The sequence below is a fragment of the Neodiprion lecontei genome, chromosome 1 (genome assembly GCF_021901455.1).
Source record: "Neodiprion lecontei isolate iyNeoLeco1 chromosome 1, iyNeoLeco1.1, whole genome shotgun sequence".
In the NCBI taxonomy this organism is placed as follows: Eukaryota; Metazoa; Arthropoda; class Insecta; order Hymenoptera; family Diprionidae; genus Neodiprion; species Neodiprion lecontei.
The window spans coordinates 40734978-40762615 of record NC_060260.1 but is presented as its reverse complement, the minus strand read 5'-3'; the positions used below and the strand labels follow the sequence as shown (position 1 = coordinate 40762615).

General features: G+C 43.9%; 2 protein-coding genes across 9 annotated transcripts; both read left to right on the top strand.

The window, feature by feature from the left end:
* The first annotated feature begins 457 nt into the window (after positions 1–457).
* LOC107224838 lies at positions 458–2708 on the top strand. The gene is made up of 3 exons (XM_015665050.2): positions 458–605; positions 983–1372; positions 2155–2708. Exons 1-3 carry the CDS (start codon positions 483–485, stop codon positions 2539–2541), a joined length of 900 nt encoding a protein of 299 aa, XP_015520536.2. The 5' UTR covers positions 458–482; the 3' UTR covers positions 2542–2708.
* A 2319-nt stretch (positions 2709–5027) lies between these two features.
* LOC107224864 (myosin-IIIb) lies at positions 5028–26942 on the top strand. 8 transcript variants are annotated; one of them, XM_046732276.1, is made up of 17 exons: positions 14346–14379; positions 19093–19424; positions 19537–19818; positions 20049–20633; positions 20734–21125; positions 21237–21565; positions 21659–22162; positions 22253–22539; positions 22749–23062; positions 23157–23524; positions 23615–23764; positions 23862–24124; positions 24207–24415; positions 24537–24617; positions 24885–25043; positions 25145–25166; positions 25349–25511. In XM_046732276.1, exons 1-17 carry the CDS (start codon positions 14361–14363, stop codon positions 25358–25360), a joined length of 4308 nt encoding a protein of 1435 aa, XP_046588232.1. In that variant the 5' UTR covers positions 14346–14360; the 3' UTR covers positions 25361–25511. The 8 variants fall into 8 exon arrangements, with proteins under 8 accessions (XP_046588219.1, XP_046588212.1, XP_046588232.1 ...); XM_046732281.1 differs by lacking the exons at positions 25145–25166; positions 25349–25511 and having other exon boundaries at positions 24521–24617; positions 24885–25026; XM_046732263.1 differs by lacking the exons at positions 14346–14379; positions 24537–24617; positions 24885–25043; positions 25145–25166 and adding an exon at positions 5028–5291 and having other exon boundaries at positions 25349–26942.
* The last annotated feature ends 696 nt before the right edge of the window (positions 26943–27638 follow it).

Sequence of the window (27638 nt, the reverse complement as noted above, 5' to 3'; positions counted from 1 at the left end):
TTTATGGACTTCCGTGTATTTTCAAATGATGTCGGAAAATATTTCAGCAATAGCGACCGTGAACGGCGATCAACGGATTTGAATATTTCATTATGACATAGAGTTATCGGCTGTCGAAGAACTTTCGGAAATGCCTAAATGCAGCGTGAAACAGCATCCTTTTACTGATCTGAATATATTTCGAGTCAAAATGTTAAAATACTCTGAGAATGCCGATCAGCCATTAGGTATTTAAATTTTCTGTAAACGATATTCCTACTCCTGCCAGAAATCATTTTGCTGATACGGGATCCACGGGATCGGCTTATAATTACATCGAAGTTACCGAACGAATCTGAGGTAACGACTACGGCTTAACGATCGGGACACCGATTGGCTGATGACCGTCTAATCTAATCACTCTTATTTGACGGAAACTTAACTTATCGAAAATCTATCCAAGCGGCTGAGTAAAAAACCGTTCAAACAGTGTAAACGAAAAAATGGATCCTGTCGCAGCAGCCAAAGCCTTTGTCAAGGATACACTGTCCGTGGAATTTTTCCAGGACAAATCTGACCTGCTGAACAAAATCGTCAGAGCCTTTTTCGAGAAAGTGCCGTTCCAGGTGAGTTCACCAGACATTTAGGTACTCGACCTAATCGTTCAGATTTGAAAACCTTTCACGAAAAACCGTTCGACGAGGTTCTCTCCGGTTTTTGCGGATTTCGTCTTTCCGATTAGTATCAGTATCGGTATCGGTATTTATCAATGTCCCCGACCATATTGAACAATTTGGATTCATCCGTGTCGAGCGAGTTGAACAAATTACAAAGACAAAAATCTCAAAACTCAGAACGCCAAAAGTACTACTCCAGAGAATAAAAAACAGTCGAAGACCTTGAACTAACCGAAACAAACCAAAACACTCAAAGTAAGAGAAACAGAGAAACACAAGTAGACGCGATGGCAGAGATAAAAGATTGCATCCTTATCGACTTGCAGAACATTTCTACGAGCATTCTTCCTCCCGAGCAACGCTTCCCGACGGAACAGGTGATCATAGAGAACGGTATCAGCTTAAAGGGCGGGCTGAACATCCACAACAACTGCTTTCTCAAAATGTTGCTCGAAGCGCTGAGTTACAAGGTTCACCTCGTGGCGGCGAGCGTCGTGCATCCTCCAAAGTCCAAGGCGCCGAGACGCTTCGGAAATCATTGCGCCATCTTGGTTCGAGATTTGGAGAAACCCGGCGATCTTCACCTCGTCGATGTCGGCTCTGGCTACCCCGTCTTCAAGGCTGTTCCTCTCGACCGTCTTCCTTACACGGCGACTGACGTCACTCTGACGTACAGATTCGTCGAAGAATGCGGACAATGGCACAGAGAGCACAAGGTACAAACGGCACGACCGCTGATTTCGACTCGCGTCGCGATTTTTGACGTTGAAAAGTATCAGAACTGGCCTGGGCTTAGGGGCCATTCAACTATTAGCTAACGCTGAAACAGGGGTAGGCTATTCGGAGAAACGTTATCAAATGTTACCCTATAGTATTACTGTGGCGTTCCAGGCAAGCGGTGGTTAACACACGAAATTCGAAGTGCGTGCTCAGAGACAAAACGTTAACGACGTTAGAGAAGTCACAATATTCCACGATTCGTTTCGTTCTAATAAAAAATAGCTCATTCTATTCGTAAATAACCAGTTTTCTACAAATTATCTCAGACAGATTTTCCGTTGAGTTTGCCAGCTTGGAAAACAAAAATAAAATACATACAATCCTATTAATTGTCAGATGTTGAACTTGTGATTCGACAAGAAATACGTTATTGAAAATCATAAGTAAACTCAGGCGATCTGTGGAGGATTCATTTGACAACAGGATCAGATATTACTCGTTAAATATTTTTCGACATAAAAATAGTAGACTAATGAGATTTCTATGGTATAGTTGAAGCAATGCTGTGTGTATAGTTGTGTTTCCGTGTTTTAACATATTCTCCCCCATCGCGGAAACTTTTACAGCCGAATGTATAAGATCTATATATAGACTAACTTCAGTGACACTGTTCAAAGCTCCGTTTCGTAAAGTTCCATTATTGTTGCAACATTTTTTCAACGAGACTCTACTACGACTATGCTCTGTACATCTTTAATGTATGCTGAAATCCACGCAGGATGCGTATAGCGAGACGTGGACGCGATTCGTGACGTACGACAAGGAGGCGGTGCAGGCGAGTCCTGCGGAAGTGTTCAAAGGACCGGTCGAGGAGCTTTTTCAGGAAGATTGGCTCGTCGCCGGCGTCACGGCCATCCGCTACCCGCAGCCGGGGTCATCGGCCATCCCGGATGTCCCGGACTTTGGCAGGGACTACGACTACGTCCTCCGCATAGTCAACGACAAGATCACCTTCGGGAACAGCTCGGGATACACGTGGGAGGAACCGGTACCGTTGGACCAGCTAGTCTCCGTATTTCAGACCTACTTTCCAACCGTGCCGAAGGACCAGGTTCAACGAAAGGTTCAGATCCTTTCGGAGGAGGCAGCCGGCTGCAAGTACTGACAATGAGTCGAGTCAAGAGTCGCCTCCGTTGACTTTTTACCACATTTCGGCGATGCTGCGCTGCCGAGTCACGTAGTTCGGACGAAGAACTTTGTCCCGTGTGATTAACGAAAATGATCGTTAACGTTTTCTTGAAGATATAAAAATTTCGATTCATTTCAAAACAATGCGACACGTTTTCTGTAATATTACAAATTTCCTTTGCTTCTCTACGACCAACGATATCACAAGTGCCTGCTTCAATTCTACTTCGTTTCCCGGATTTGCTTCTTTTTTTTTTTTTTACTGATATAAAAAATGTGGCTATTTGGCTGTAGAATTTACACTCTTTCGTCGCAATGAATAACTCGTGCCGGTTCCGTAGATTTGTTTCCAAAGACTTTCAGCCCTGATCAACCCAATCCACATTCGTGATGCACCGTCATCTCAGAATGTGTTTACATAATTGTCCAAACCACGTAACACGTTGTGGATAATTCGATAGCCATTCACGCCCAAGTCTCCATGCGTCTGTTACATGAACGAACGCGCCTAAATCGTGCCCCATAAAAAGACTATTCTGTATAAATAACAATTAATATCGAGAAATCATGCACCGGCACAATGTTACCTGCGACGTGTCGAATAAAAAAATGTTTCTTACGTAACGGAAAGTTTTATAGTCACGAAGTTGATGTGTACGAGAATGGTGGATTTTCCAAATGCAGAGGTGTAGCGGATGAAATTTACGTTAGTGTGACGGCAGGCAATAATAATCGCGTTAGTTACCAAGTCAATATGCATTACACCTATCTCTGTATACCTGTAACTAACGAGTTAAACTCGTTCGACCGGCGCGATTAGATAACGAGATAAAGATAACGGTTCAGATTCTATTAGTCAGTAGGTTGAAAATTGATCTCGCTCCGGACACACGCATATCCATTATCTGCCCGTTCCCACGTACCTTATACCTACATAACATGTAGCTTGGATCACACCTGAGTTCACTTTTCACAGAGGTTAATTTACAGAAAGCACTCGCATGGTTGAAGAGGATTAAAGAGGAAATTTCAGAAGGGGATACCAGGAACAGGCATTTTAGTGCAGGACACCTTTCTGTATCGATGGCTTCAACCTTTTTCGAGGGGTTACGTAGGTCTTGAACTTTCAAAGAATCCATAATAAAAGAATTATTTTTTAATCAAACTTAGGGTATATGAGAGATCGATATTTGAATTATATTTCGTAAAGTTTTTATCCAAAAATGTGGCAAATTTAGTCGGTAGTACTTGGTCTCCGAAAACTAGTTCTAAGCGACTGAATTTTCAACACTTATGGATAAGAATTTTACGAAATATAATTCATGTATCTCAAGTTGGATTAAAATAATTTCTTTTAGTATGTTTAAAGACAAAAGTCTAGAAAACTTGAGTTTTTTGAAAGACCAATACCCATGCAACCCCCTTAAGAACTGCAACTTGCGAGGATGTTGAAAATGTTGTCATCCGATCATTCTATATCTTATAATAACAGAGCCACGCAGAAGTAAACAGTAAATTCTAAAGAAAGTGTTCGACACTACGTTGAATAACTCATATTCACTTCTCTAGCGTTTCGATCATCATGAAGTATAAAAATAAAAATGATCGAAAATCTATTATTTGCGTATAGATTGCTGTTCGCTTGACATATATAATATACATCCATCCGGAATTTCTTGTCAGCGATTGGTCATAGTGTAGAAGTTTGACAGAAGATTTATCACTTTTTTTGAACGATCGGTGTTTCAGAGACGACAAACTATGACCAGGAAATGAGCGACAGAAGCAGAAAAATTAAGTGATTCTACAACTACAACCGTCAACGTGTGGAATCCGTCGGCGTGTGGAATAAAAAATCGAAAGTTGTACGATAATTATTCGAGCTATTGAAGTAATTACCGAAATTTCTCTAACTACAAGAGAGGTTCCGCAGCGCGTGATTGGCCTAAAAGTCCGGGGGTCAAACCTTTCGCGAAATGTCACCTTATCTTATACAGTAGAAATGACAAACTTCGCTTAAAAGAGAAAACAACAAAACATCTCCGACGATTCAAAGTATAAATTACCGTCAATTTCGATTCGAATTTATGCACGAGTGCGATTAATCGTAAGTACCTGCAGACATTAAACTCCGTTAAGCGAGAAATTAATCCGACAATGACGATATCACTTATTTCAAAAACAAATATTCCCCGCAGACATGATCGAGAAAATGGAATAAGTAAAAAAAAGTTTCACGATCACGGACGGAGTCGAGAGAAAAAGCGCCGCATCTGGTATCGCCGGACCACGTGGTATTCCGTCTTATCAAGAACCAGGCCTGCATCCGCGTTGGTCTCCGTCGTCAACTGCGAAGAAGGGGGGAAAAAATGAGGCGGCGGAGGAGGAGGAGGGAGGCCAGGATTGGAAGGGGACCGGAGTGCCGTCGGCGTTGCGAGGAGGGCACAAGGACGACAATGGTAAAGAGTGCGGTAGTCGAGGAGGCGTTTCAGTATCTTCGCGGTTCGTGATCGGCGAGTTCGGTTCCGGGCCTTCGATTGCCGGTCGTTCGTCACCGAGTCGAAGCGTTAAATCTACGAGGGTGAAGTTCGGGCGCCGATCGAGCGTATAACGCCTCCGAAACATGCGAGAGTTAACCGGAGGCTGAGAACCACTGCAGGCACTGCTAACGGTAGCGCGAGATAATTGGCTGCTACTATACTAGCCGGACAAACGACGCCGAGACACGTGAGTATTTTGCGGTGCGAGACGAAATTTCAAGAATATCGCCTCTCTTTTAAGCGTGAAAAAACCGCCGCCGATCGCGTAAGGTACCGCTAATTCGATGCACGATCTACGAAAATATTTGGGACTTTCGAGGCGTCGTCACCGTTATGCGATAACGACTAATAATATCGCGATTCGGGACAGCGAGGAGGATCGACAAAACGTCGATGATCCGTCGACTTTTACAGGGATTCTTGACATTTTATTTGAAAACTTTTTTTGCCGGTCAGATTGTTCGACTCTTCGAGTATGCGAACATCCTCACTGATAATAATTATGTCGATGGTGAAGGAAAAATTGCTGCCACTACGATGTTTACGTTGTTTCTTTCTCCGGAGGCGTTTCAAGAAATTTCACTGTTTGAATTGAAAATATTTTTTCGTACGGTTAAAATGTTGACGGTAAACAAAATCTCGATTAAATCGTTGCGTACAGGTTGAGAAAAATAGTGTGAAGGAAAATTTACCGTCACCTTGATTGTGACTGTTATTAATTACGTCCCGGGTTCTGAATCGCAGCCTGAATAACGGCGTTGTTAAGGTGCTGCTGCTCCATTAGGTTAGAGGTTTCACAGCAATAATCTATCGTATGTTGACGTTTACAGTAATTTTGTAAATATACCTATAATATGCATACTGCAGGTGGTTATGTTTATTATCCGGCAACTGTGCCGATAACTTATTCACTGACTGGGTCATAGCCGATAATTAATTCAAAACCTGATGTGAATCGGTAATCATCTCTAATGACCGAGCTTAACCTAACCCAACGAGATCGTCTTTGCGCGAGGGATATATCATTATGTACATGCGGAGGATGTATGCGTGCGAATGACCGATCAGCCGAATATAAAACCGGCTCAATTAGGAAGCGGTCAATATAAAACTGAATAAGGAATGCCATTGTGGTCAACACTCCTGGTTTGTAGTCAGATTAGGAGGGCTGTCTGGCGGAGTGACACATCGTTGTATCCTAAACGCGATTCTGCGTGGCATTCGTAATACGTAATTGATAGACGCGACGTATCTGCATGCCTATCTGCACGCCTGTAATATGTATGTAATATTATACATCCGTAGGGTAAATAGGCGCACCTGTGGCGGTACGATCTTACACGCCGACCGAATGTATTATACGACACGTAAACAGCGCGAAATAATATACCCGAGTGTGTGTACAGGTATTTGTTGTACGCACGTGTGACGTAATACGCAACGCCCGTCAATTGAAATGTATATCGAGAGTGAGAGAGACGAGAGAGCTTGCGATTTATTAGATAACTGCGGATTCGATTCGGACGCACTCGAATGTGAGAGCAAAAATCGCGTCTGGCTGTACGCCGTAAGTGGATACATGCATGGGAAGAAATGTGATTGTTAATGGTATTCGCATACGTACTATATGGGAATATATTCCGTGCTAATTAGACGTGACTTTGTTGCTCAACACCTCGGAAATCGCTACGGTAACTCGGAATCTTGAATTTATCTTCCCGATTCAGGATCGGTTTGCAGGGAAATGTGGCCGATTGCTGGGAACAATGTTGGGGATAAAACGATTGCGCGATCGTGGAAAGGAATTGAAAGGGTGAAAGCCGCTTGATCGGAGGTGGAATGTCCGATAGGCGTGTATGTGCTTACTCGAATGTTGACGAAAACGGTGTTCGCAGTCTCTTTCGGAGCAGCTGGAGGTCAACAATTGGCCTCCGAGCAACCTTACTTTTCACTTCAATTATCGCGTGTGCGCGAACGATTCCTGCACAAATCAGCGAGTCGCTTATTCGGCAAGAAAGCTTCCACTTAGATCGATAATCGCTTTTTCTCCGAGGTTCAACTGCCAATAGATATGAGAAATATTACAATAAAAGTACCTTAATCGCTTTCGGCGACTCGTTAATACGCAATAAAATATCGAAATCATGCAGCCTGACCGTTCTCTGGATCGACATAGTTTTCCTGCAACCTTCGACCGGTCAGCCTTGGAGGTACGTACCCGCTGTGTCAGAACCAGTTACATCACGTTTATCCTCGCGTCGAGATCGAGGAGAGAGTAGAGGAGAAAAAAATGACAACAATGGAGCAAATAATAAAGGGTTTTTATTATCAATGATTAATTGCCAGTTATCTCGTTTATCGATGAGCGATACTCCGAGACAGTTCTTTATTTTTTTGGGCTCTGATGGCTCCACGCGTTTGACACGTGGGTTGAACACCGGCTGGCTTACGCGGTGAAAATTTTCGCCCGAACGATACAAGTTTCATCAATAACGCGTGCTTGGATTCGTGCTTGTGTAAGGCACTCGATAAGAGTCAACGTATCGACGTTTCGTGACGCGTTTTATTGACTTATCGTCGATTGGATCCGGAAATCGGACGTCAAATTGCCCTTGGTTTATATAGCTACGAAACAATGACCGTTGGAGACTTCAGCCGCAATCAGTTTGATCTTCCCGAAGTTAAATGCGTCGATCACTTTTCGAAAATGACTCGATCGTGTGACAAGGAACGTGTCAACGAATCTCATTGTCGAATGTAACCATGAGATGTCTCGGTCCATTCGACACTGACCTCCGATCTGTGTGACGAAAATGCCAAGCCATAAGAGAATAAAAGCGATAGAAATAGAGAGAGGAAATGCCGGAATGAAATTTTGAAACGGGCGTGATCGTAACAACGTCCCAGTCCTGCTCCCAAGTCGAGTAATTTCACTCGCTGGGTATACAGCTGCGTTTGAGATTCGTACGAAGAAAGCAAAATGGCTCGAATTGTATTCGCGATACGGATCATGAATTTTTCTTAGGACTTTGATGTGTGCCGTGGCGATTTATACGCGGATACTTACACTTATAAGGAGTTTGCTTCTTTTTTCTTCCCACTGCATGTACGCGGGTCCTGAAATTTTTTAATGAAGACGTAGCGAGAACGCGAAACACCAAGACAAGGAGAATTTTAAAGTCCGGCCAGCTATAGAGCGAGAGAATTTTCCGCTGGCTGTGCAAGTTATACAAGTGAAAAAGTACAATATGAACGAAGCCTATCAAAGCCAATAATCTGTGACGTTCGAGCGTTCGGCTCTGAATACCTTTCGAGATATAGTCGACGTTGACTTTCTTCGCAGCAACGCGGTGTGTAATTGCACCGATCGAATGGGCGTTAATTATACGCGGTTGTACAAATTTAACTCGTTGTTATCCGGTCGGCGATTTGACTCGGTGACCACCGAACCGAAGTGCTCCTCCACTGCAGGCCGAGAATTGCGAAGCGAATCGATTCGACTCTGGCAATCGGTTAACAAATCCCGATTGCAACGGATGGTTTTCACCAATTTCACGAACAAACGATCAGTCACTCCGGCAGCCGGAGAAACGTCGGACGGCGTGGATCCGATCGATGGTTGAATTTGTGAAACGTGAACAAGTTGGTTGTACTAATTGTCGATAATTTTCGGTAATTCGGATAGAACGGGAAGGAAGAAAAATCAATCCGTGCATCCAGAGATGGGGTTTTATGGTGGGTAATTTACAACCGCAGTTAGTTATATGCCTATGTAATTGTTATTTTCGTCCTCTTGCGCGTTCGAAGTCTACCTACTTCGAAAGAAAGTATAACGCGTATCCAGGGCTGAAGAAGAAATTCACCTTGGTTCGTTCAAGTGAATTTTTCAACCTCTCGATCGAACATCTTTACATAATAAGGCCTCGCCGCTTGCCTTGCAGTGTCTGACAATAAGCAAGTAGCGTAAATATCAGCTGTCTGCCGCATCCCCTTTTTGTCAATATGGTAAATTGAATAGAAATTGGCTGATTCAATCGCAAGAATATGGCACGACCGAACAATTATTACAGCTCTGGTCCAATTTGGCCGTTTCTCTTTTCGTGCGAAAACGATTCTGCAACCTTGGCACAAGACAAAGACTCCAAGGTTTGCTATTTCCGTGAATAAACTTTCCGATATAGTCGGAAACTAGTAATTTTCAATGCAGTCCTTTATAACAGTCGTTCCCTAAGTCTTCGTTGGCAAAGTACGTCGAATTACTTCGAAAGGCAGAGCCGGCGTACCTTCGGAATAAGAGAGAATGAAATCCCTAATAACCATGCACACCGGTGTACAAAGGAGCCGCAAAGTCGGTAGGCATGAAACAATAACTCAGAGGCGTAAAACCGTCCGTGGCAAAATGAGTGCCGCGGCTTGAGCAAGTTCAGCTGTCCTCGTTGTCGCCGTGTTTTGCAGGGAAACTCTCGCTCTACTATCTCGTCCGGCTTTCTTCCTCGGCGCAAGTTTCGCAATGATATTTTTTCCACCGGAAATGGCGAAAACGACTCATACTATGACTCGTTGATAACGTGACAAGGTGCTGAAAAATTGTAACACGTATAATCGACACTTCTGTTTATACATATAATGCAGAAATTAGTGGGATCGTTGTTGGCAAGACTAACCTGGAATCGGTTGTTCCTTCCTCGGCTTCTTCTGGTTCCTGAAATTGATTGTGGTAGGCGAATTCAGCGTATCGTATAGAGGCACGATTACAAGGAGAAACTCTTATGATCATCCGTCGCAAAGCGACACTTCCGGTTAGCTGATAACCGCAGCGTAGCCACGCTAGTTTCCCGTGGATAGATAATGTACTTGGTAATCCTGGATCTGGAGCTTCGAGTCAGAGTTTTATCTAGGAAGTAACTCGATCGAGCGAGTCGGAGACGTTTACGAATAGATATTGCGTAATGAGGTTTCTCACGATTAATTACCAGACACCGAGTCCGAGAAGAATCGTTACGACTTTCGTTCTGCGAGAAAAACAACAATGCAACCGCGAAGAATATCCTCAAGGCGATACGGGAAAAATCGTCTATTGACTCGAGTCGGAGCCGTGGGAGGATCAACGACTGTGCAAGTATGAACTGCGCAAGGGAAATTAGCATACAATAACCAGGCTCCATCGTGACTTATTAGACTCTCACGAAACCACCTATTAGGCCTTACGTGATGAAAATCCGAAACGGTCTCAGTCGGAAGTGACGTGGCGAGGCGTATAATCGCAACGAAAATATCCGCCTATAACTTTTTTGTTTTTTGTTTCGAGGTGCCGCTCGAAAAATTTGTGACAAATGATGAACAAAAAAACTATCGTGAAGCCTGAAGGAGGTAGGAAAATATTTAGAGATCGCTACCAATTATTGTAATATTGTTTATTTATTTTTGTGCGTACGCCTTACGAACTTGTACACACACATACATATATGTATAAGATTATTTTACTGAAAACGAAATAGGGACATCAAGGTTATGCGATACTCTTATTTCGGTATCAAAAACTGTTATCCAAATTTCTACGAGACGATTAATCTTTCGTATAAAAGACGAGAACGGCCAACTGCGGAATTGTTAAGCGCTGTTTGCTGTTGATTGGTGAACGATCAATTGAACCACGATACAAAAAACATAAACTAATATATACGTAAGTCCGTAAGGTGTACGCATAAAAATAAATATAAAGTATAACAATAATTGGTAGCAACCTCTAAATATTCTCCTACCTCCTCCAGGTTTTAAGACAATTTTTGCTTCAGTATTTATCGCAAACTTTTCTAATTCATCGGCTGGGTGACGACGAAAGCGCGTTATCAGCAGTCGGCTGGAGATGATTATACCGTATCCTCGATCTCGGTTCATATAATAATGGGAAAGATCTTGTCTCGCGATGTGCAAATCCTCGCGAGTGTAATTAAATCGTTACGCCGACGTCTCGTTACGACGTCCTCGGACAAAAACGCAACTTTATCTCCCCCATAATCGTGTTTCCCGCTCTCCTAAACAGCCGCGAGGGAGGAACGGAGAGTCCGTCGACTCCAGCTTTCTCGATTCAACGCCTGACCAGCTCGTAAAGCTTGAATCGGAGCCGGGGAAAAACTATCGCGAACTGATTGACGACGTATTTCGCGATTTATCACGCTCGACGAGGCAACGTAAAACAATCAGGTCCGTTTCGGGACACCGCGATATACATTGTATATTGATTTGTTGCTCGCCTTTGCTTATTGCTGCAACGACGTTACATCCTAATAGTTGGTTGTTGAATAACTCGTTGAAAATCGAGGAAAAAGTTGAGAAAATCGTGAGACTTTTTATAGACTTGTGAGCTTGTAATGGCAGAAAATGAATACCTATAAACGTTGGTGATGCGATTGAAACGCAGCCTCTTTTTGGATACGACACATATCTGGTGTTCAAGATTGATTTTGCAATACGCACGTACAGTGATAATGCTTAGATAATTTCTGCGATCGTAGCTATGTCCACTAACCTAAAGATAATCGATTAATTGAGTCCAAAAAAATTATCGAAAACGACTCGATTGAATCTATTAAAAATTAATCGATCAATCGATTATTTCGTAGTCTTCGAAATGGTACGTTTGAAACCAGAATTTCGTAAACTTCGATACATAATCTTAATAGTGGAAAAGTTTTTTTGATAATTTATAGTTTCGTTCAAAATATTTATCCAACTTTAAGTGAAACAATTCATTTATCTTTCTCTTATTATCTCAAATAGGTAGTTAGTAAGCAGGACAGTGATAATAATAATTGATACTCTAATCGCATAAATTCATATGTTGTATCGCGTCGTTTATGGGAGTAAAAAACGTAAATACTCGAGTTTGAAAAACAGTCGACTATACTCGATTAACCGGGTAAAAATAATCGACTTAATCGAGAATCGTTTATTCTTTGTCATTCTCACTGCGATGCCAACTACGTGCACAATTTCTGCTCGCAATTACCGTCTAGAAAGCGTTTCATCACAGTGAATGTTGAAGAATTTTCGACTAGTGATAGCACAGCGATTAATCGTAGACAGCTGTGTACGTAATGTAACCGAATCGTCGTAACCGACGTGAAAAATGTCGAAGTGTCTGCCGGTTGGTTCGGCCCGTTCCTTAATATTGATATATCGGAGACTGACCGGGCCCCTCCGTAATAACAGTTATTAAACGCGTAATACGTAATACCAGCAACGCAGCGGCTTCTTTCTTTCTCTAGGTGCGCCGCGACTCGAGATGCCGGTGACGCAAACTGACCCAACATCGCGAGATACTCGAAGCAGCGGTACCTACCCACCCATCCGAGTGCTAACGACCCAATCAAACGGAAAACCTGCACTCCAGCCCGCTGCAAGTAACCATGTTATACGACGGCTGATAAGGTTGAGAGAATCGATGGATCATCCGCGATTTATTTATCCCCGCACGGCGTTTCCGGATCGGTGAATACCTGATTTATGGGTCTGCGGCGGGGCCTTCCTTCATTTAATCCGCTCCATTTGTTTCTTGGATATGCGCTTTTTCGACCCGATTCCCAATAAACGAGTCCGTGAGCAAGCGGAGCAGTCTTCTGATAACTGTATGGGATTTCTGACGATACGCTGATCGCACCTTCGTCCGCAAGGTGGGACAGAAAGTATGAAAGCAATTCGTCCGGTTATCTCACGCCTTTCATCTTTTATATTTCTTTCAGCGCAATCGCGACGGACGCTGAAAGGTCAGGACTTATTAAAACGAGCGAATTCGATCGTTTTACGAATTCGACATTCCTAGCCGTTTATTTTCTCGATCGTTTTCGTGCCCAATTAATCTCAATAAGTATCCGATGCAATCTAAGATCGGTGCAAATGTACGGAAACCTTTCGAAATTAAATATCGTGACAGACTGAAATGAGGATATGGAATCTTATCGTATCCATTATTAAAAAAAAAAATAAAAAAAAAAACGTCGAATCTCAACCAAATCGTTGTGGAAACTGAACTACTTTTAAAAATACTTATTGTATCTTTTTTCCTCCAATCGATGAAACTCGCATTCTCTTAAACGGTCTCTTTCGGCTTTGGGCTTGTATGATGTAGACCGTAGGGCGATGACTCTGCAGGGTATGAGTTCCGGTATATCCGGTTCCCGACTTTCCAAGTGCATAAAGAAGTCGAAACGCGACGGTCGACTCGATTGATGGAAACGAACGAGTGCAAACTGTCCAGAAACACGAGCCTCTCCGAGTCTCCGTAACTCGAGACTCTCGCACCTTTCGCCCTCGATTCGCTTCTCCGTTTTTCTTCCGTACCTTATATGTATCATCGCCGTTGTTTCCGCGAAGTATGGAGAAACGAGAATGCACAACGAGGATCGCAGTGAAAGCCCGGGCGCCGACGCCGCCGCGATGTGTCGCCGATAAAAAGAGAGGAGCTGCGGAATTTTGCACGTCGATCACGTTTCGATTGACTGTACAACTGCCCGGAACGAAAAAATACGGTGAAAATATTGGCCAGATGCCTCGAAACTCGATCATCGAAAGCTTGAAACCCGCAATTATGTTTTGAACACGTGCATAACGAGCAACGAATCGAAATCACGTTGCGTTTGTCCTCGAGAGATTTATCATTTTCAGAAATTTGTTTCAAGAGCTTTCAGTTTTTGACGCTACGTGAACTGGAATACCAGTTATTCCGTACATCACGGAATGAACGTAGTTTCAATATTGTTCCACGAATTTCAAGCTTTCGGCCCAATCTCGCCCGTTGGATAACCCTTGACCTTATTCTACCCTGCGTGAAATTAATTTCATAGTAAACGAGCTGCATCTGGATAATTAGGATCCCCAAAGGATTTAGCTATAATTGGAAGCCCTGCGCGATCATCGCCGATACGTGGAGCGACTGATTAACGAGAATCATGATCGAGTATTTCAGTGGAAAAGAGTCAGACCGTTGTTTTAATTCGCATTCGTCCAAAATAGGCATTGGTATCGGGCTGGAAGGTGAGCGCTGGAGTGCAGGAGGAGAATCCATGGAACCGTGTAACCGAGAACCAGAGAAGAGAAAAACAGTTAAGCGGACAGCTGACCTCTGGCCCAGTTTACAAATCTGAGGTAACGACCGTTGAATAGATCCTAACGTTCGACGGACCGCCGAAATCCCGCATCCCAGTTTCCTTGGCTCTGAGTTCCTGGAGGCGAGACGGAGTCACTCCGGGTGTCCGAGATGCTGCACGATCTAAACGGTAATTTGACGGTAGCCTTTTTCCGTGATTTAAAACGACACGGAGAAAAGAACTAAAATTAATTGCAGTTCCGACCGAAAGTGACGGGTGTTTTCGCTTGACTCCAGGTCACCTTTTAATGTCCTTATTATGCCAGTTTTGACACGAATCGGACGTTCAACCACACGAGCATGTTTAAGCAAACAATTTTCTCCGCTCAAAGTGGACTCACTAATTACCCTGATCGTATCTATATCAACTGCCTTTTGGTCTTAAAAATTTCAGGATCACCGTATGCGATCATTAATTAAACATGTGCAATTTGTCATCAATACCGTTATTCTACTCTGCAGAGGTTTCTCTGCAGACGCGTATGGATGGATAAGAGAAGGTGCGGTGTAGGCCGAATTTGGATAACAAAAAATGCCCCCGATTGGTGCACGAAAAAAGTTGCCATATAGAGCAACGATAGAAATTAGTTTTACAGGCGCCGTTAAAAACAGCGTTTGCCGTAAATAAAAGAACAATCGACCATCGGGTGTGTAACTTTACGATTAACCGGCTAAAACACGTACAACGAATTGGCGAAGCGGCCGATTCGCGGATTTCGCACTCCACACCGAATGAATCGACTAACAATAAGCCCATGACCCCATGCGTAATTAATTTGCCCGTTAAGAATAGATCGGCGCGTCAAGAGCCGTGAAGTAAAATTTAAATCGGCCATTTTTCAAGCTCTGAAAAAATCGGCCTCGAGCCCGATTGTCTCTATGTAGATTTTTCCCAAGTCTCGAAGCCTCCGCACACATTATTCGCGCAAAGAAGCTTTGATCTAACTCAAACGCACTTAGCTACGCATCGTACCGTTACGACGTCACGGTGAGAAGATTTAACGCACCGGAACCTCGCGATCGTTTGGTTAATAGTGCCGCTTGTTGTTCTTATTGCGGTGCCGCCAGTTTCGCGATCCACGACAATATGCCTCGCGGAATGATCACAAGTGACGAAAGTAATTTGCGTTTGTTTGGCTTTTTGCTGTTTTTTAATTTCTTTTTTTTTTTTTCTTCTTTCATGTAACACAATAATCCAGCCTTTTTTTTTCTTGTATCGTTAGTTTCATTTGGCTGCTCTTTCGGCCCACCGATGATGGCAGGAAACTGATTCCGGAAATAGACCGGAAATTCCAAGGTTGGCACTCCCATGAAAACTGTACACAGAAATTGTATCTAGCTAGTAACCTGCACGGAATATTTAATTCTCCATCAATTCCGCTCCGCACGACGCGCATAGTGAAAGTGACAGACGTACGTAGGTTCGATCGAGAGAGAATACAAATACAACATATTCAGTTCACGGTGTGAACTATGCCGTTATAGCATTCCACTCCCAACAAACCACGGCTGATAATTTTACAACCGAAAAAGTAACGAGTAAGCATTGTGTAACCCACGAGTACTTAAATCATCATCACTCCATCGTTCATGTTCTTTATAGCATGCTGCTATAATAATCAGATTTAATTGCCTGCGTGCCCGATCCAATGCGCTTCGGTTACAAGAGCTTACCTTTTGGTAAACAAAGAGAATAATAATCGAGTACGCGGATAAAAAACCTCTTCCTTTTACATGGGCGTCGGTAATTTTATGGACAAGACTTTTTTGGAGTTAGAATTACAAGGATTGCGGTGAAAATTACTCATTAGCATGTTGAATTTACATTTGTGAATGTTCCTTGAACTCGAAAAATACCAAAAACGTACCGTACGCATCAATGGTCGAGACAATTTATCTTTTACGCTTAATCTTTTATAAGGATAATTGAAAATTGGGTTTACAGGTATGGAGCAAATTGTTCGTCAGGGTTCACCTAACAATTATTTCGAGCGTTTCATCCACGACCAGTGTTTTCGTCGAAACGGCTGATCGTTATATACGAATTGCCCCATTTTTTGTGCCGAGATATTATATCAGGGCTAATCGCAAGCGGCATAAAACGAGAATGACAAACTGTCAGACAGCCACATTCGGCAGGCAACTGGAACAAGTCGGCCAAGGATCGTCCCACCGATGAAAGAATTCATTTTCTTTCTTAACTAGCGCCGACTACTAACGTCTGTATAGTTACACTTATCATCGCAACGACGCGAACTCTGCCTCGACATAAGCCAATTTTCCCAACGGGCTTCGTGCTCTAATACCCGCGGCAACACGTCATCCATCACCGATATTCCACCGCTCGGTCACAGCGTCGGGCTCAATCAGTCGCAGTTTGACGCACCGCATTAAAATTCGTCGAAAGTCAAGTTTTCGAAAACCAAATATTTAATTTTATTGCTGGCCTGAAATTAGCGTTTACCCTACCGCACCAAGGTTTTGTTTGGAAAAACAAAATATTTCTTACTGAACAGTTCGGATGGTCTAAAATCATACCTGTTTTCAGAGCTTTATTATTTATAGTTTCAAGAACGTTTCAGAACTTTTTTGACAGGACTCTGTTTTGTAGGGACTCTAGGTTGTACGAATAACCAGAGGCTTTTCAAATGAATTTCGAAAGGCGAATATGTACAAGCTCTGTCATTGCGAAATTGCGCTGAAAACGCTTCGGTAGCGGTGCCAGCTAGACGTTATATTTTTCTAAAGCTTATTTTATACGATCGTCACCTCATCGATGAATCAAAGATTTCTCACGAACTAAGCTGCAGGTGCATGCATAAAAGAAACGTGAAAGGGGTGCATCCATTCGAAGTTTCAAATCTCTAACGCGATATGGTCGATTAAAATTTACGGCGGACTTTCTTTTCATCGATTTAGCAAAAGTCATCCAAGCTACGGAATGAATCTTGACGCAACTTGGAGGGGACTTCGGTCAGCTTAAGAGATTGACTATAAATAGACATAGTTTTCGTCGGAAATCTTTCCCCACAATAATTCCATTGTTATTCTCGGTACGTTACAACGGCATGAATGTATCGTACGCAACAAATTTATCCTCTGTACTCTGGAAATATGTTTTCCCGATTTGTGCAATGATTTCACGGAACGCGTTGTCGAAGGATGTTCTACACCGTATCTGTTTTATTTCATTGGACCATTCTTTGTTGATTTATGAATTATCGATGAAGTTTATTCTGCCGAATATCCAGTCATTCCGATCCTACGTTCGTACGATATGGTATCAATTCTCCTTCGCCGTGCAACCGGCAAATGCAAGCAATAGTTGAATATAAGTACATAAAATTAACATACTCAAACTTGGTGCAATTAACAGAACAATTCACTAAGCGATATGACTGCAACTGATTGTTAGCATAGAATACTTTTCACCGTATTGCATAATCGTTCCAAGTCCAACTTATTAGGTATAAACTAATTGCGGATATCAACTAGAGTTTTTCGGTCATACATAGCGATATCTGCAGTAAAAAACCGGCATCGCATGCGAAAAAAATAAAATTAGAACATTTAGCAAGAAAGTGATCGATAAAACGTCATTTCCAATCTGATATCCCGCTCGTCGTCGGTCGACCTGGTCGCCCCGACCGGCTTCACGATGTCTTGTAGGGTTTCCGGGCTTGGCATGGCCATTGGCGTGTAGAGTGGTGGAACATCGTGCCTGAGAAAGCGTTTTTCGGGGGCACGATATCTCGATACTTTGGGGCGACACCAGTGGCTGCCACCCCTGCCAGCTTCATCCCATTATCACCGGACAGGTATTCGGGTAGCGAGCGCTCGAACGGTATCACTTTACTGTCTGAACGACGTTCCTTGGTGCACGGTGTTCAGGATGAAAGTTTGAACGAAAATTTTCGCCGGAAGAAGAGTCCTATAAACCATAACCAGCGGGACTGTTCAAAATGGGAGACGTCATTGGTTAGTAGCACCATCGGCGCAGCGCCCGCAGTTTTCGCGATACTGAGATAAGATATGTCCTAGCTCTTGCTTGCCTCATGATTTATCCTTGATTTATGGTTTTGTTCGACTGCCGTAGCATTGTTTATTCTCTCTTCAAGCATGGACAGTGCTTCTTCGGGTTGGAAATGTAAGACATACGTCGGTTTGGCAATCTATCGACGATGACGGCATCTGCCGGTGATAAGCGTTCTTCGTCGCGAGTGAGTTTCCCGACTTTACTGCTTTCGCAATCAAGCAATAATTGCCTCAAAAGACTGTCTGAGACTGATTAATTGTTATATTACACCTTGTCGAGATAGGCCGAGACCTGACAAATGATTGTCGCCCAACACCGATCATAGCGCGTACTTGACTCATCGCTTCCGTAGCCGATGTTTTCAATTCGGGATTCTTACAGTCTATAATCCCCGTTCAGTTATTAGCGAACACCGTGGATATTCCAGTGGGCAAAACTTTGACGCGCAACAAGTAGTTTTTCCGTCACGGTATGTCGAAGTGGATTAGCAAAAATAAGCAACTTGTAGCTTGACCTGGTGTTGCGGAAACCAAAGAGTATCAAGTTTTCAATGAGTGGTCAACCGACAACGCAAATAATCCACGACTGGCTGTGTAGTCACTTCATCGAACGGTCCGGCCGGTTGACTCACGTGATTTTACGGATGAGGTTGTACCGCGTTTACATGTTTACCGTCTGTAAGAGAACCTGGCCGTCGCCGGTTATTACTCATATTTCCTTGTTGTAGGTAAGCTAGAGGTCCCGCGTGAGGGGACGGTCATTCCGTTATAGAAACAGAGCCGTAATGTGACTCGATGATGTTTGCAGAAATGACTGGTGGTGGGACCAACATGGCGTACCACGGTCTGAGTCAACATTTGAATTTTGATTCGCTACCAGACCCCGACGAGCGGTTCTCGCTCCAGGAGTTGATTGGCGAAGGAACTTATGGTGAGGTCTACTCCGCGCGAGACAAGACGACGGACTCCCTTGTCGCGGTAAAGATCTTGGAAAATGTTGCCGACAACATCGAGGAAATCGAGGAGGAATACTTAGTCCTCAGGGACCTGAGCCTCCACCCAAACATACCCCTCTTCCATGGAATATTCCTGAAAAAGGCCCCTGCTCAGGAGGAAGACCAGTTATGGTTCGTCATGGAGGTTCGTATCCATAAAAATCTAACTCAGAAACTTTCATCTTTCATTGGATTTTACGAACCGGACTCTGCCGCTTCGGAATGTAATCCCGATTACTGAACATCCTCTATGTTAGCTATGCACCGGTGGATCAGTCACGGATTTAGTCCAGGGACTGAAGAAGCGCGGTAAGCGTCTCACCGACGACCAGATTGCCTACATCATCAGAGAAACCGTCGAGGCCCTCATCTATCTTCACAGTAACCACTGCATGCACCGTGACGTCAAGGGTCACAACATCCTCCTCACTGAAGAGGCGCGAGTTAAACTCGTTGACTTTGGGGTCTCCTCGCATCTGGCAGCTACTATGGCCAGGCGAAACACTTCCGTTGGAACTCCCTACTGGATGGCTCCTGAGGTGAGAAATATGTAGTGCTCTATATTTTGGCCTGCTCCAGAAATATCAGTTGAACATCGAAGAGGGGAAAGGTAACATGATAAAAATTAATTAGGGTATGTTCCGATATGTTCGTTGATGTCACTGACCGATTGAGTCTGATAGTGGAACAATCTACAGCATCGTCCTGTACTCTGTCTTGATAACCTTCGTAAGGAACATGATGATAATAATCTGTCTCATGGTTGTAGGTGATAGCATGTGAGCAGCAGCTAGATTCCTCTTACGATTCGCGCTGTGATATTTGGTCAGTTGGAATAACTGCGATAGAGTTGGCGGACGGTGACCCACCACTGTCAGAACTTCATCCGATGCGGGCTCTCTTTCAAATACCACGAAATCCTCCGCCATCGTTGAAGAATCCAGATCTTTTTTCCCCGGAGTTGACAGACTTCATTTCCGAATGTCTAGTTAAGGACCTGGAACACCGTCCCTTCGCAAGTGAACTTGCTGAACACCCACTCCTGGTGAATGTTGCCGCGGTACTTGACCAGGTTCGCGAAGAACTCCGTGAGGAAATTTCACGACAACGATCCAACGGCCGCGTTCATAGGCAACCCGAAGTTACGACCAAGCACGGAAAGCTGAAGACTGACCGCAAGACCAAACCGGAAAAAATGTACGTCGATGACCTCGCTGCTCTGGATCTTCTCTCCGAAGATGCCATTGTTGAACAACTCCAAAACCGCTACGAGCACGCCCAGATATACACCTACATCGGCGACATTCTGGTGGCAGTGAACCCCTTCGCCAATCTTGGGCTGTACACAGGAATTGTAAGTATGAGCGACGTGGCATATTAAATTCTATTTCTCAGAACTCAAATGTCGGGAAGTCTTCATAGCCTCACGCTAATCGGGGATCATCTTTTCGAAGGAACAACGCCGGTATAAAGGTCAGGCCAGATCGGATAATCCACCGCATATATTCGCGGTGGCGGATGCTGCCTATCAGGCTTTGTTGCATCAGCGTCGAAATCAGGCAATTGTTATCAGCGGAGAGTCCGGCGCAGGTAAAACTGAAAGTGCCAATCTGCTACTCAAGCAGCTGGTTTACCTGAGCAAAGCACCGAATCGCAACCTGGAGGAGAGAATCCTACAGATCAACCCGATCATGGAAGCCTTCGGTAACGCAACCACGGGAATCAACGCAAACTCCTCAAGGTTCGGCAAGTACCTAGATCTCACGATGACAAAAGGTGGCAAGGTTACTGGTGCCAGGATTGCTGTCTACTTACTGGAGCAATCCAGAGTCGTAGCTCAGGCTGAGTAAGTTTCATTAAGTAATCCGAACTTTATGTCTGTAACAAAGATATCGTCTTTAAAGCGCAACTATAAAATTATCAGACTCGGGGTTGTTGATTCGATCATGTTTTCCAGGGGAGAGCGAAACTTCCATATCTTTTATTACATGTACGATGGCCTTGACGCTGACAATCGTTTGAAGGAATTCCACTTGGACTCAGGCTTGCGACAACGGCACAAATACCTTGCCGACCACAGCCACACCTCGCAGACTCACATAGACAAGTTTCAGCAGTTGAAGGCTGGATTCAAGGTACTCGGTTTTAGGGATGAAGAAGTGGACACTGTCTACGGCGTCTTAGCGGCGATCTTACATCTCGGTGATATCGAATTTGCTGAAGTGGCCAGCGAAGATAACACCGATAATAAAAGCAGAGTTATCGATATGGCTCCGCTTCACAGAGGTAATCTAGCCCTATCTAGACGAACAGAATTCTGAGAAACCTCTGTTAAAGACTAACACTTATGTTCCTTCTAAAACAAAAACATTGCTTTAGTGTCGAGACTGCTGGGTGTAGAGGCGATTGATCTTCTCGAAGCATTGACCTCAAACTCTGTAGTGACTCGAGGTGAGACCATTACGCGAAATAATACCGTGACTGAGGCGAGTGCGGCACGGGATGCAATGGCCAAAGGGCTTTACGGTCGCCTCTTCGACTGGATGGTGAACCAGATCAACTGCCTGTTGAACTTCGACCGTGCTAACTACGAACCTTTGGCAATCGGTCTTCTTGATATTTTTGGTTTCGAAAATTTCCCCAGGAACTCTTTCGAACAACTGTGCATCAACATTGCCAACGAGCAGATCCAGTACTATTTTAACCAGCATATATTCACTTGGGAACAACAAGAATACATGGCTGAGGGCATTCCCGTTGATCTTGTTGAATTCTCAGACAACCGTCCCGTCCTTGACATGCTTCTCAGCCGACCGATTGGCCTGCTCGCTCTTCTCGACGAGGAAAGTAGATTCCCAAGGGCAACTGACAGGTCTCTCGTTGGTGAGTTCTTCGCAGAGATTTTATGATTACGGCTATTAAACAAGCCTACTGCTAACAAATACTCAACCGTTGTTTTCCATTACCTTTCAGAAAAGTTCCACAACAATGTCAAGTCAAAATTCTACGTGCGACCAAAATCTGACGCCATTTGTTTCGCCATTCACCACTTTGCTGGCCGTGTTGTTTATCAGGCGGACGGATTCTTAGAGAAGAATAGAAACTTTTTGCCACCTGAGGTCATCCAGTTGATACGACAGTCTCAGTTCGATATGGTGCGGTTTCTGTTTCAATGTCCAATCACAAGGACCGGAAACTTGTACTCAGCTCTGTACGACACAGGTTCCCGCAAGATTTCACAGTCTCACCAAAGTACGAAGGTAAAACAACAGTTATGTTCAGCTTACTATGCGTGTGCGTCGCTCTGCAGTGTTTTTCAGCTGGTCATTGAAACAATTGCTTCATCGTAATTCACTGTGGCTACAAGAATGTTCTTTGTCTCGTTCCGGCCTCCGTGTCGCTTCCAAGGCTTTCTCCCGATCGAACCCTTGACCTGAACGATACTAACGAATATTTTTTGTGCCGAAAGGATCTTCCGGCGGTTCCACAACCTTTAAAACTATTTCAGGATCGGTACAGTAGTCGCGGACTTGCCTCGCAATCCAGAGCACAACAGACGGTTGCGACCTACTTCCGTTTCTCCCTCATGGATCTCCTCCAAAAGATGGTATCCGGCTCGCCACAATTCGTTCGTTGCATAAAACCAAACGACTCAAAGAGTCCTCGACTTTTTGATAAGGAGAAGGTAATCAAGCAGCTCAGATACACCGGTGTTCTGGAGACCATAAGAATTCGTCAAAATGGTTTCTCCCACAGGATCCCTTTCAACGACTTTCTCAAAAGGTTTGCACGGCCCTTGTTTCACAAAAGGGCTCTATTCCATTTCATCTCTGACAATACTCAGTGCCAAAGTAACAATTTGACATGAACTCATCAGGTATTGCTTCTTGGCATTTGGATACGATGAGAGAGTGGTTGCAAATCGTGACAATTGTCGGCTGCTTTTGGTCCGTTTGAAAATGGACGGCTGGGCTCTGGGTAAGACGAAGGTATTCCTCAAGTACTATCACGTCGAGTTCCTTTCAAAGATGTACGAGGAGCAGCTGAAGAAAATCATCATGGTACAAGCATGCGTACGCCGATGGTTGGCGAAGATTAGATACAGAAAACAAAAGTGGCAGTTCGCTGTCTCCATCGTTACTCTACAGAGGCACATTCGGGGCTGGCTTACCAGGAAGCATTTGGAAGAACAACTTATCAAACAGAGGGCTGAGGAGGAGGCACTGGCTCTGGAAAAAGCAAGAGGTAAGCTTTTACACTCAGTTTTACTCCTACTGGTGAACTATAAGATCAAGGTGAATAACTTCATAACGCATATTATACGCATGGTTTCAGAAAATGAACAGAAGACTGGTATGAACTGGTTCAAGGCTAAGCTCCTCCGTGGTTTCACACAGGAGCAAATCGATGTTGCTGCAGTGAACGAGCTCAACAAAGGAAAGGAGAATCTTAACGAGGACACGGCTGCTGTAATTATTCAGAGTCGTGAGTAGTTTATTTATTCCTCGCAAACAATTGCATGTTTCGTTGCAATCCTCTCAGATAAAGGAATGTGTTTAACGTATACGCATCTCCGCAACAGATTTCCGAGGATTTACTATCCGAAGACGGTTCGGTTATGAACTGGAGGAAAGATTCAAGAGAATTTTAAACAACTACGATAACAAACAAGATGGTCTTCAAGCACTTCTTCGCGAGGGTTTGAGAAACGAAGACGCTGCTTTTATCGTTCAACGATGGTTCAGGAAGGAGGAAATTGTTAAGAAGAAGAAATCCGTTCATCCTCCACGGGATCCGGTGCATTCGAAACTAAGACAAACCGATCTCATCGCCTTTTCGCAGAACGTATGTTTTTTTCGTGAAGTCTGACAGCTCATACTGTTCCACAAGTGCATTGTTCCGCTACAATTGAGTCGGTCGATTTTAGGTTCACATGAAAAATCAAGATGTCCATAAGAACCTTCGTCGAAACAAACCAGGCATCCGCCTGAACGATGTTGAGGAACCACCACCTGACTACGTGCGCCCCGAGGGCTTCGACATGGTTCACAAGATGTTGGAATACCGCAACGGAAACCCACCCGATGCTGAAGCTACTGCAAAATACTACAAAGATCTGAAGGAAGAAATGAGCAGGTAAATATTGAGACCACAGTACGGAACGTTGAATTCAAAGTGTCTTCTTCCGATTAGTGAGACGATAAGAAATTCTATTACTGATTTAATTTTGCAATAATTCTGACGCTCGCATCGAAAGTGGTTCGGAATTCGAAGACGACGAAGCTGGTTGGGACTCACCGTTGATACAGCTCGAAAATGACCTTCATCCATCCTCGAGGTAGAGCAATATCAATAGCAATGCTGCTGGCGCTGATGAAAAATACGCGGAGTGACCCAAGGGACACTAGATTTTTATTGCGTTTTAAAGACCAGACTCTCGTGCGAATGTCATTCACTTCTCGTCCTTGGGATGCCCCGAGTATCGTAGGTTCGCTAGACTCCCCTATGTAGATGCAGTACCGCCATCTATCAGTTATTTGGTATTCCGCAGAATCGCTTGGCTCCTTGTCGTTTCTTACAACTCGATTGAAATTTAATGCCACAGGACGCGAATCAGTCAGGTTCTCGAGGTCGATGCGGAGCGGAGAGACAGACTAATGGCGCAGGGCGACTACGCTCTCGCCCCCGAACAGCATCTCTCGGACATTTGGCACAAGGCCTTGCGGAATCCAGCGGAGTCTCAAGCAGGAGAAAAACAGATCAGGTCTTTCTTCCAGTAGCATCCCTTCGTTGAACATTTCTCTTTACCTCTATTTATTCGGTGTTAATTGAAACTGTGCTCTTTTCCTTTTTTACCTTACACAGAGGTATCATGGAAAACTTTCAGGTAAACTCGCTCAGAGAATAACCCCTAATGGTCCCAGTGTAGTGCGTCGTTAAACTTGAAATTTCTTCTTAGGGTGCGACCCCATCAGCGAAATGCCATGACTTGCTGTGTCCCATCGATGATTAACATGCGACTGAGCCCTGGTTTGGAATTCTGTTAATCAAAACCGTTCTTTCCCACAGTACAAAGACTAACGGCGTATATAACCACAACATGCGCCCCTCTCCGACCAATTGGAACCAGCAGAAGTCTACCCATAATGTGCCAATCATCATTCCGCGTGTCAACGATCCACATGGCCTACGGAACAACGGAGTCCAGAGTAGCACCCAGCTCGCTAACCAGCGTCACCTAGAAGCGATAAACTATGCGGCAAGGTTGAACAACCCTGCCCACATGCCTCAGGCAAATGGAGTGCCGAATGGGCCTCGAAACGGAATGGAAAACGGCCTGAAACACAGGCCAGTCATCGGGCACAACATCATGAACGGAAACAACGCCTACCACAAGGCGGCCATTCCCGCGCCGCGCGAAAAATACCCTTACCAAGCCTCCCCAGAGCTAAGGTACCTCCTCAGACCCACCGTCGAAAGATCACGCAGTCAAGAAGGACCAAGGACGAATGATTACACGAACGAGGACATGAATGGACCTTACAATTTCCGACAGCTGCTGCGTCCTGCCGAGTACCTACCGACTGAATCCCTCAGGAAACGAAAGGGCGGATTTTCGGTGAACGGTATTCCAATACCGAAACAAGCTCCTCCGGAAAAACACGTGAAGCGGAGAGCTCCCCTCGCCCCTAATAATCAACGGACTGCGAATGTCAAGTGACGATTCTGGTTCAATTGGGTTTACATTTGTAGCCAATGGCAAAGCTTGCGATACCTGCAGTGCATCATTCGTCTTCGATTTCATGTGGCCTCGTTGTCGAAGAACGTGATCCTGCTTATGATTCGCGATTTCCAAGTTTGAGTTTTCGATAACTCGCGCTTTTCTGTATAATTCCCTATATCTGTTCACATCCCTCCCTCTATGTTAGGCATGGTGATAATTGAAGATAGGATGATCATCAGATACGAAGTGGTAAATATTCACTCTTGTTGCACAGCCTGATGTACCATTACATTGCCCGATTTTTGGGGAAGCAGCGCATTGTAGGACTAGTCATTATTCAGCTTTATTTAAAAATTAAACATATATTTAGCCGCATTAACGATACTGGCTGTAGTCGTGATTGTGTAACCACCTGCACCCACTACTTTCGTATCTACGTACGGGATACTCTTAATTACTTTCACGCGATTAACAATAATCACACACGTTTTCAAGTAAAAATATTAATCTGGAATTCTGTTCGCCAGCTCAGCGACGGATAGCCATGAATTTGTCCTTAGTCACAGCCTCGTTTCTCAGAGGTTGTGCCAAAGACACGTTATATGTATAGGTACAGGTGAAAATTAACACGATAATTCAAGTAAGTTCAACTTGAGGAATAAAAGTGATGTATTAATAGGCCCCGCCACACATAGACTCCGAATATTTACAAGATTAAACTGTATTATTATTTTTATCGTTGACTATTCGAAATTCTAACATGCCTATACAGCATATTATAGGGTTAGGTTAGAAAAATAAATGAAATAACATACACTCCGAACTGGATAAAAATAACACGATTAGGATTCGTTGAGGTAGTTTGTACATAACTTTTTTTCCTCTTCTTCTTCCGCAGATTGTACGAAGTGATACCAAATACAAAAATATGTTACAGAATATCATAGAATATAATATATGAATAAAACCTCGCCTTTGCTTTAATCAACATACAAGCTCGGAATATTGCAATTCCGAAAAATAATATTTGGTCTGCTTTTTTCTCGCATTTTCTAGGCTTCAAACGCTCTGAGATATTGAAATACCCGATATCGGATTTTTTCTTACCTATTTGAAGGAGACTCAACTTTCCAGAATAATCCTGTTACCCTTACGAATCAGTAGATTCAGCGCAAATCGTCTGTGTAATTAAAAAATAATACGTCAACCGCTAAAAAATGGCAAACGGTGTATAAATCTTCAACGAATTCGAAACAGAATTAATTTGGTAATAATATTCTGCCATCGACTGATCATAAAACGTAGCGGTAACGGGATTCCAAGAGAAAGAATGCATCTACGTGGTTATAACTGTCAGAAATTGTCGAGCAGCTGCCAAAGTGGATTAGAAAGTAGTAACAGCGTGAAAAATACCGTATATTTATTAATATTTCACTTCTCGCGGACGACGATCTCGACGCGTCCGACAACTTGAATTTTGAAATCGAACCGAGTTCCAAACTGTCGAACCCTACTTAACGTCGGAGATTCGCGTAGTTCGACGGTAGGTGGCAAGATGCCTCTGAGGAGCGAGGTTCGAACGGCGCGGGTTCGAAGGGTGGCCGCGACGCCCGGCGTCGTTCCGTCGAGCGAACG

Excerpts from the sequence above, each read along its gene's own strand:
- LOC107224838 (XM_015665050.2), top strand. The coding sequence starts at position 483 with ATGGATCCTGTCGCAGCAGCCAAAGCCTTTGTCAAGGATACACTGTCC. Across the intron at positions 606-982 it reads TCGAGAAAGTGCCGTTCCAG|AACATTTCTACGAGCATTCT; the intron begins GTGAGTTCACCA and ends ATCGACTTGCAG. Across the intron at positions 1,373-2,154 it reads AATGGCACAGAGAGCACAAG|GATGCGTATAGCGAGACGTG; the intron begins GTACAAACGGCA and ends AAATCCACGCAG.
- LOC107224864 (XM_046732246.1), top strand. Across the intron at positions 22,163-22,252 it reads AACTGACAGGTCTCTCGTTG|AAAAGTTCCACAACAATGTC; the intron begins GTGAGTTCTTCG and ends ATTACCTTTCAG. Across the intron at positions 23,525-23,614 it reads GGCTCTGGAAAAAGCAAGAG|AAAATGAACAGAAGACTGGT; the intron begins GTAAGCTTTTAC and ends GCATGGTTTCAG.